The sequence below is a fragment of the Neltuma alba genome, unplaced genomic scaffold (assembly GCF_004799145.2).
Source record: "Neltuma alba isolate B1F8T4 unplaced genomic scaffold, ASM479914v2 tig00004560_pilon, whole genome shotgun sequence".
Taxonomy (NCBI): Eukaryota; Viridiplantae; Streptophyta; class Magnoliopsida; order Fabales; family Fabaceae; genus Neltuma; species Neltuma alba.
Genome location: NW_021633766.1, coordinates 3,036 through 13,130, shown reverse-complemented (window position 1 = coordinate 13,130; position 10,095 = coordinate 3,036). Strand labels below are relative to the sequence as shown.

At 32.0% G+C, this 10,095-nt stretch overlaps 1 protein-coding gene across 1 annotated transcript; it reads right to left on the bottom strand.

Moving 5' to 3' along the window:
• Positions 1–3,338: 3,338 nt before the first annotated feature.
• LOC114745218 (RAP domain-containing protein, chloroplastic) lies at positions 3,339–8,593 on the bottom strand. Its single transcript, XM_028933369.1, has 4 exons — positions 8,427–8,593; positions 4,867–6,843; positions 4,658–4,740; positions 3,339–3,762 (listed from the first exon to the last, which is right to left on the bottom strand). Exons 2-4 carry the CDS (start codon positions 6,692–6,694, stop codon positions 3,667–3,669), a joined length of 2,007 nt encoding a protein of 668 aa, XP_028789202.1. The 5' UTR covers positions 6,695–6,843; positions 8,427–8,593; the 3' UTR covers positions 3,339–3,666.
• Between the last annotated feature and the right edge of the window lie 1,502 nt (positions 8,594–10,095).

Genomic DNA, 10,095 nt, shown 5'->3' with positions numbered 1-10,095 from the left:
TCTAGTACAGTTAAATGCTGGGAAGCTGTTTAAAACCAAAGAGTAAATTGAAGCAGCTTCATCTTTGGGTTTGCCAGCTATGTGCTCCTTCCCTGCTTGCTTTTATATTTACATTTCTCAATATGCCAAATGTTGAATTGGGTGCTAGGTTTTTACAAAAGGAAAAAAAAAAAAGGGGGGATTGGAGGTTTGCTTAGTTTGGTAGTATAGTTTAATTTCAACAAGCCGGTGTCTTGCTATTGAGAAGTGAGCAGTTTCATGACACGGTGCTTTATGACTAGTTGACTAGTTGTTCAGTTGGGTGTTATGAATGTCCTAAATAGTGCCATGTCGAATTCAGCTTATGCATCTTTGTGGAAAAGAAGCCAATTGTTAGCAAGGCTTGTTTGGATTAATATGTTGTGCAAAAGTGAGTTTAATTATCGTAATGTGATTTACATGAAGATACTTTTTGGTCAGTTTAATATAAACTTAATTCGACAATATATTAAAGTGAAAGGCCACTTTTATGAGAAAGTCAAAAGCTCCAAAAATCGGTTTTGGTTTTAACTTATTTTGGCCAAAGGGCTATTTAATCTCAAAGCCATTCAAACATCATTAGGGCTCAATTGGCTTTTTGGATTCGAAAGTCGGTTAAAATAACCAAAGGTCATCCAAAATAAAGCCAACTGACCCGTAATACATTAAATTTAATTTTGGCTTTGGAGTGTCAGATGAATGAATTCAATAATTACAACACAAACACAAACTTAAACGATTCATGAGAAGGAGAAAAGAGTGAAACGCTAATGACCTTCGGTTCTAGTGGCACCAACCTACCAAGGTCATGGATCCAAACATGTGCTATTATGTAGAAGCGTGTTTTATGTGTTAATATATCTGTGTGTTCCCTAAATCAAAATGCTCCCTAAACGCAAGTTATTAAATATAAAGCAATGCAAATTATTGCGATACACTTGTTCCCAAAATTTAGACATGGCTTCAAATGTTTGAATTTCACATGATTTGAAATCTAAATTAATGTAATTGGGGAGTTACCACCCCAACAAATTAATAACTAATTAATTTGCAAAAATGAGGAGTAAAAGACGTTGAGTTTTTTTTGGCATTTTCAATTCATTGCACAACTTTTCCCAAAAATTTTACGCTTCTTACGTGGTGAAGTCTGCCAATTTTATGGCTTTAGAATTATAGGATGCACCTAATTTCATCTTTGCACCCCTGTTTTTATATATTATATAGACATCATATGCCGCCTAAATAATATATCAACATCCAAATTAACTAAGAAATATGAGATATATGACAGATAACCAATGATATTTCATGTTTGAATAAAATCTTTAATTTTTTTAACATATATGATACATTTTATGTTTTGTTATTTCAAATCCCTTTTATTGTTTAACAATTTTTAAGATAAATGATTGACCAAATTCGAATTCAATGTTTTGTTTTTGTTTTGGTTTCGCCAGCAAAAGGTGGATATATATATTTATATATATATATATATATATATATATATATTGTTCAACCAAAAGGTGGATATAAGAAATGTGAGATATATGAAAGATAACCAATAATATTTAATGTTTGAATAAAATCTTTAATTTTTTTTCTTGCATATATGATGCATTTTAATGTTTTATTATTTCAAATCCTTTTTATTGTTAAACAATTTTTAAGATAAGTGATTGACCAAATTCGAATTCAATGTTTTGTTTTTGTTTTGGTTTTGCCAGCAAAGGGTGGGGGCGCGCGCATTGTTCACCCAAAAGGTGGATATAATTTCAACGAAATAAAAAACCAAACAGTAGCGTGAGTCAAAACAGAAAACAGCATATTCTTAACTTCAATATTTAATATTAAACAAGAAAACGATTTTTTAAATTAAAGAGTCAATTTTCATTACAACGGGAAGAAATAGAAGAAACAATACTCAACAAACGTGAATTAAAAAAAAAAAAAACGTATGCTGACTTGACTTCTAGTTCGGTGGTTATTTTGAATTTAACTAAGAGATATCATAACTTTCCAATCAAATAAATCAACAGAAAAATTTAAATTCTTACAATAAATAATCTCAGATAATATAACATTGCCAACTATATACGCTAACTATAATGATTTCTACATACTATTCTATTCTAATAATTTTCAAAGAAATATGTTAATTTAATTCTATTTAAGTATAAAACAGGCCTAATAACGTCATTTGCTTTTTAAAAAAATTAAATAAATTATTCTTTTACCTTTAATTAGTAAATTAGTTTTTAATTATATTTTATTATAACAGTCAGGATCATGCAACAGTAACGATAATGACAAATCCTCATATTGACACATTCATTTGTATTCTTATATATTCAATTAAGTAATTACTACAAAATCCCTAAGATATGCAAACGGAAAAGAATTCAACTTCATATATTCAACTTTATATCAAAAAAATCCAAATATCAAATCCTAACATTCCCATATCTTTATATATATATATATATATATATATATTGGCTCTCATGATTCATAGATCAAAAGCTCTCACACAGGAAATTCATCAATACATTAAGACCTTTCAACCACAAATGAAAATCCTCTATAAGTTTTATCAAGTGATGTTAAAGCCATGGTTATCATTGTTGAAGAACAAGAGGAAGAAGATTGAAAAAGGTTTCGTCCCAATCAATGTGGGTGAAAAGGAGGAAGAAATGGTTCGTTTTATGGTTCCAATATCTTGTTTTTCATCAAACATGTTTCAGATATTCTTGGATGAATATAAGGATTACGTTCAAAGCATAAGCCAAGGTCCTATACGCTTGCCCTGCTGTGTAATAAGGTTCGAGAAAATGCTTTACACTATTATCAAAGACGATAATGTCATTACTAGAAAATAGTGACAAGTTTTACCCTACTAGATAAAGTTGGCTAAGTCATTAATCAATTCTTTATATTTATCATTTATTACTATATATAATTGATAACTTTCTTAGGTGTTCTCTTTATTGATGTTTATATATATTGTATTTTAGCATATTCTAAATTCAAATTTCTATTATTTTTCTTAATTATTTATGCCATATTCTTTTGAGTTTATGTATATCATCCCTGTTTCAGATCCGCACTTATTCTTACTGACAGCAATTTTATCATATTTGGAGTTCAAGAGAAAATTGTATTGTATAGGATATAACACAATTTCAATTCCTTGTATATTTTAGTTCAATTTATGGTAATCTGAAAAAAAAATTTTAAATTATTATCTTCCATTCTTTCTCACATATCGCTTAAGACGTTTAGTTCATGTCAATATATAGACAAACGAGCTTTCCGAGGAGACGTTGCCCAACAATAGCTAAGATAAATGAATTACTTTACTTAATTTTAAATTATATACAAAAACAATTTTTGAGCAAAAAGATTATATACAAAGACTACATCGAATTAAAATTATAAGGAACACATGATTAATTTCTCCAACATGGCGGTACAAAGGCTAAAAGCAAACGAGGCATTCATTTCCTAATGAGGGTAGACATAAATGCGTGATTTCATGGACACTTTTACAAAATATACATGCCCCTTCACAAAATTTTTCATGGGAGCATAATTAAGTCAACTCGAGATACTTATCTTACAATGATTGGCAGAAAGATCTAGATTATCATTTTAGCTCTGTAAATGTGGGGTTTGCACGTCTATATGTTTACTCAGAATTTCTGTGAGATACTCAGCTTGTTCGAATGACCCTTGAAGTTCCTCCCACTACAAGGAAACAAAAACAATGTTACCTTATTTTTCTCAGACAAAAATGATTATCACCGTTAAATATCAAGTTCTTCAACTTGTCAAGTTGACAACCAAACAACTACATTGCCATATAATGCATATGGAGCTGCTAAAACTTTATCTCATCATGAAATAGAATGATTGGTGTTATTTAATAAGCAAGAAATCTAGCATGGAGCATCGCAACATAACATACAAAAAACTGAATTGTTCGTGTAATGATAGGGAAATGATATGGGAAGCTGAGTGGTTAAGCTGGTTATTATCACCTACCAAGCTAGGAATGGAAGTTAGTTGATGAACCTAATCATAAAAGGGTCAAGCATTGGCAGGACAGGCAGTTTAATTGATTGATTAAGTTTTCTTCTCGAATCTCTTCCTCTCTTTCTTCTCTTTTCTATCTTTCTTTATAACATGTAATTTCATGTCATCTTCTATTTAAATGTCTGGAATGAGTTGAGCATAGGCATTTCTTTGTTTTTGAAGCGTCCCAGCTGGTCAGCTTTCGTACTCGTTAACAAAGATAAAATGGGACAGATGCAAATAAAGGATTATGATAGTCAATCTCTAATCACATAATATCATAAATTTGCAAAGAAACTTTGGTTTGGGTTCTGTATACAGACTGTGTTAACACAATACAAACTAATCTAGTGTATGGTAGCAACTAGCAAGCAAGCAATTCAGTAATAGAAGCATATTAACATATAGATTCAGGACCACAGAACCCAAAAAATGGTGTTATACATTCTACTTCATTTCTGTTCTCTAGATTATATTGATCCCAATTCTCAATTTTCTACTAAAAAACTATCAGTATGGTAGAAGTAAGATAAATAATTACCAAGAAATATAATATGTAAGAAATTACCTCTTGAAGAGACAATGATATAACTTTCCAGCCAGCAGCAGTAATGTATCGACGTTTCAGCATGGCATGTCCTAGAGGCACACCTACATCAAGAAAAGAAAAAAATTAAACTGACATCAAGGGAAGTTTTGGTTCAATAAGAAAAATGAAGGTTGTACAATTTTTCCAAATGCCTGTACAAATTTATTTTACAGAAATAAACCCTCTACCAGTATTTCTTGAGAAATGAGTTGGGCCATCAATCTCCAGAGCAAGCTTCTTATCAATTACTACAGCATCCAAGGTGTAAGCATCCACAACATATTCTTTCACCCATTCAAGGCCGGTGCTAACAAGAAGACGTCCAACCTCTTTCTGAAATGAAGAAGTCATTTTCTGATTAAATCTCTTAGTTTTTCCAGCACGAGCAACTTTACCCTCAAGCTCACTGCTTAAAGATAGCTGAAGATGTGGGAATTCAAGCTTCAAGCACTGGTTGACAAGCTGAACCTGAGAAGCAAACATGACATCCTCCCTATATTGCTCTGAAATCCTTTGCTCCTCATAATGACTCAGAGTTTTCCAAACAAGCGAGAAGAAACTCCTATCCATTTGTCCAAATACGGCATAGGACCAAGCTATATTCCCAAGCTGATCCCTAGAGAAGGTGAGGACAGGAGAGACAAGAGATTCACCTAAGTCAGGATTTGCATCACTGATGATTTGTTTAAAATGATCTGATGTTTCTTCACTCATAGAATATTTAAATTGGCTTTCATCCTGGAAAACATCGTCTAGAGAATCAAATATAGGGTCTGCAGGTTCATATAAAGATGCAAAAGCCCACAAAAGCTGGGCAAGTTCTTGCTCTTGGAATGTAAGAATTAAATCTGAAGCCCTTCTAGATAATTCAAAGAAAAGATCAGAAGCAGAGTGCTTCATCGAAGCAAAAGCACCAGCAATATTGGCAACATTTTGAGAATTGAATTCTCCTACCTTGGTCAATGCAACCTCTGCAATTCTATCCATTTCAGAAAAATATAGCAGTTCACCTCCAATTTTTGACAAAGCCCAAGATATGTTAGAGATACCTTGTGCAGAGCAGTCATGTAATGCCGTCATTGCAATACTCACAAGCATAGACATCTCTCTTTGTCGAGCGAAAGCCAGTCTTCGAGATTTCATCATAGATACTTTCTCCATGTTCTTAGCAATACGATGAAGAGCAGTAGCAATATTCAAAGGAGAGAGTGGTGAGGGACTTAAGCCTTTTGCAACTGCCATGATAGTTTCAGAGGTGAACTCCAATACTTCTTCTGCAGTCTGTGCTTCTGTAATTGCTTTGTTCAAGTTGATTTCTTTCCTACGGTCAGATGGTCCAGAGAACTGAGACAGCCTATGGACAAACTCTTCCATTGTTTTCTCCTTCTTTTCCGAAAATAGTCCATCAGCCATCAAACTAACTGACCTTTTCAAATCATCAACATTGTCCAGAGGTTTGTTAGCTTGTAACACCAAGTCTTCCTCTGAACTATAATCAAGATCATCATCCAAATCCTCAATTTTCTCAATTTTCTCAATTTTCTTTTTTGTCAATTTCTTCTTGCTCTTGTTTTCCTTTTTCTTTTTAACAGAGATCAAATCTTCCAAAGTATGAGCCATGCCTCTGGCCTCAATTGATTTAAGTGCAACCTTTCTTGCTCTCATACACCAATCCATTCCATCAGTTTCTTCAAGCAACTTTGATTTCTGTTCTTTCTTCCTCTTCTTGGGAGCTTGGTAACCATAGGGGTCAAGTTCCCCAACGAACTCTGATTCCCAGTCCACAGTTGATTCTTTACCTTCATCATCTCTATCCAATGCGGCAATAGTAGTTCTTCTGGAGATAGTGGCAGGGTCTCCACCTAGAAATGTGCAATTACTTCTCCCGGGATGGGGCTCAATTTTAAGTTTGAAATGACAAGCTCTGGTAATCAGAGGGAATGTACAACTAAATTTTGGAGTGAAACCAGGTTTTAAACAACTTTGATTAAGTAACGAATTCAGTATCCCTTCCATACTTGGTTTCCTGATGCTCTAGAAAACTGATTAGTTAAACCATGCAACTCAACTGAAAAGCTCGTTACAAAAAACCTTCTTTCCCACTCCCTCCCTATTAGTTAGCAGAATGTGATAGATCAGAAGTAGTCCTTGCAGAACATAGCAACCTGCAAATATAAAATGGTTCATCTTTCAATAAAATAAGCATGAGGAAACAACAAGACATCATAAAACATATCCGTCTGAATTCCAAGTTAGTTTTAATTATAAATATAGCCAAAGACGAATCAACAAAATGAATATGTGAAATGATTCTAATAAATATCACTACAGCTCAACCAAACCTTTGCTCACTCTTTCACTCATCCTGCCGTCACATAGAAGTGATTCTTTATGGTTATTTTCCTGTCAACATCTCAGAACTCAAGGAACCATTCCATTACTTCAAACCAAACCCAACAAATGAGGATGCAATTCCACCATAAGAAAGAAGCTAAAATGCATGGGTGCTGAGATGGACATGGACACTGACATAACTAGAGGTTGATGGCACCAGCCAAGGCATGCCGTTGCAATACAGGTTCACACACACTCACAAAATAAATATTAAATACAAGTAGAATAACATGTATATGGAAAAATATTACCTCATTCATAGCACAACCCGTGATATGTACGATAACCCAAAATCCAGAATAAATTACATAAATTTTAAAGGCTCAGACAAACAACATCAACAAAAATAATCAAAGTGAACGTCATAAAAAATATTGTAATTGTCCAAGCCTTTAAATTCCTCTGCTTTCATTTCTTATGAGTTTGCCTCCTCCTCATCAACGAGATCCACAAGAGTAAAGGAAGTGATGTAAATATTTCCTATTTCTGTTTTCGGGGTAGGAGACTTGGTCGAAGATTGCCAGGTCTTAGCTCCAGGAGCATTATCTACGTCACCTTAAGTCAACTCATCACCTTTGTATGCATTCTGCATCCAAATCTTCATCCATTTTGCCAAGCAGTCACTCATTGCTACTATTAGAATCTTTCTAGGATAGGGGGCTCAGATCTCTCTCTTATGTAATCTTTTCTTCCAGTATAAAAAATATAACAGGAATGGAGAGACTTACTTGAGGTTATTATGTATCTTCTTTCACAATCCTATAATACTTACAAACACGAGGTCTTTCAACTATAATGGCAAGCCTATTATGTTATTTCTTTTGGTATGGAGCTACGGTATTATGACAAAGCAAAGTAATTTTCCTTTATCAGTAAATGTAAGTGAAAACTTCGTTTTCATGCCTTATTTGACTTAAACATTCAAGCAAACTCTGATTTCTTCCATACCTGATTTCTTTCACCTCCTAAAAACACATGATAAAGGTTGCGCCAAATCTAGTTTTTCAGACCTCAATAACTATCACCAGATTCATACAATCCGAAGTTTAGATACCATACCATAGAATAAATATAAAATTAATTTTGCAAAAAAGAGGATGATGCAAAATCAGTTGCATTTAAAAATGTATACTGTTTGATTCTGAAGAAAAAAGATACATAAGAGATGGCAATAAAATTCTGAAAAATCAAAAATCAAATGTAACCAAATCATACGAAAATCCCACCTGACAACCAAAAATCAGCAAAATGAACTGGAAACAAAAAGGACGAACAAACCGCTGCCCTATCTTAACTACTAGAAAGAAGCAGTAAAATGAACTAGAAACTGGGTTGAAGGATGGAAATCAAGAACCTTGTTACAAAAAAGCAGCAAATGAACAACGTCGTGCAGCAGTAAGCAACCACGCGAGATGTCAGCAACAGCCAGGAATGACTAATTTGATGTAATAAGGAAATGCATCGAGACGGAGCTACCTTATCGCGACTCTTGAGTAGACGAACACGAACTCACTCCCCTGCGACTTTTTTTTTTTTTTTTTTTTTAGGGGATAAACACTCCCTGCGATTTTTGGAGCAGGGAACACCGCGAGAAACGAGACTGACGACGGGGCCTGGATTTGATTTTTTTTTTTAAAATAAAATTATGCATATCTGATAATTAATAATATTAATAAGTAACTATTATCTACAATAATTAAAAATTATTTTATTGTTTTTATTAATGATATTTGATATATTTATTTTATTGATGGACTATTGAATAAATTTTCAAATATTTATAATTTTATTTATTTACAGCATGTACAATTAATAATTGTACATTTTTTTGGAATAAATAACAATAATAACAGTAAAAAGATAAAATTGTATGTATGCCTAATTATAATCCATTCAGAAGTAAGAATAAGGTTTTTATAATTAAAATAAAATAGAAATATGTCAATATATTTTATTTGTAAAATTATAATGTAATATAAAATATCTAAAATATAAAATTCATAATAATTTCAAATATTAAAATGAATTTTTTCCCTTTTAGAAGTGAGGTGATTTATAATTTATAACCGTAGTTCAGAATTCACAATAACTTCAAATATCACTGAAGACTTGTTTGGAATTGCAATTGAATTGTTGAAAAGTAACTTTTTAATAATGAGAAAGATTTTGTCTTAACATAGATGAAAATGTTTATAAGGATCTACAGTTACAAATAAGCCTAGGTTGTCAATATTTTGGAGGAGTTGACAAGCTGTAATTACTACTACTTACAGTCCTTAATATAATAATTTGTTTAACTTTTGTTTTAATCTTAAATATAAGATCTAAATTTATTTTGTCTCTTATATTTATTTATTTATTTAAGATAGTCTTTATAATACCTATTTATTGTAAATAAATAACTTAACTAATTTTTTTTAATCTACTCAAATTAGTTAACTAATTTTTATATTAATAACTAGATGTAGTAATTCGGATTTTGATAACTTATTCATGAAATATTGACAAGTTGTGTTTCAATTTTAATGAGGATTCTCAAATGCACTTTGAATATTGACAACTTCTCTCTCTCTCTCTCTCTCTGTCTTTTTCCTATAAAAAGAGAAGATTATACAATGAAGATAAGTGTTGTGGATTTAGGAGATTGGCTTAAGGTGCAAATTTGTTCTGAAAATTTTTACTTAAAAGTGTTGGGTACTTAAAAGTTTTTTTTGAAGTAAATTAATCTTAAAAATTTAAAATCATAGCAATATTGCTTTCTATCGTGAAAAAACTACTATTGTGAAAAAACTAACATTAACCAATAAAATAATAACGTTGACCTTTAGTATTTTTAACAACAAGAGAGTATTATTGCAATTTAAACCTGCAGAAAAAATTTGCTCCAAAAAAAATTTCAGGCAACCAACCCATGCTCCTAAATCCAAGGTGAAAACTTTAACCCTTGGAAAATTAATAAGACATTAGTATTATAGAGAAATGAGAGGAAGACAGATTTAAACAGAAAGTTGACATCATTTTTA

What these genes read in the sequence shown, in the direction of transcription:
- LOC114745218 (XM_028933369.1), bottom strand. Translation starts at nt 6,694, where the DNA reads ATGGAAGGGATACTGAATTCGTTACTTAATCAAAGTTGTTTAAAACCT. An exon ending in TCATTTCTCAAGAAATACTG is followed by an intron (nt 4,741 to 4,866) that starts GTAGAGGGTTTA and finishes TTCTTGATGTAG; the next exon opens with GTGTGCCTCTAGGACATGCC. An exon ending in TATCATTGTCTCTTCAAGAG is followed by an intron (nt 3,763 to 4,657) that starts GTAATTTCTTAC and finishes GTTTCCTTGTAG; the next exon opens with TGGGAGGAACTTCAAGGGTC.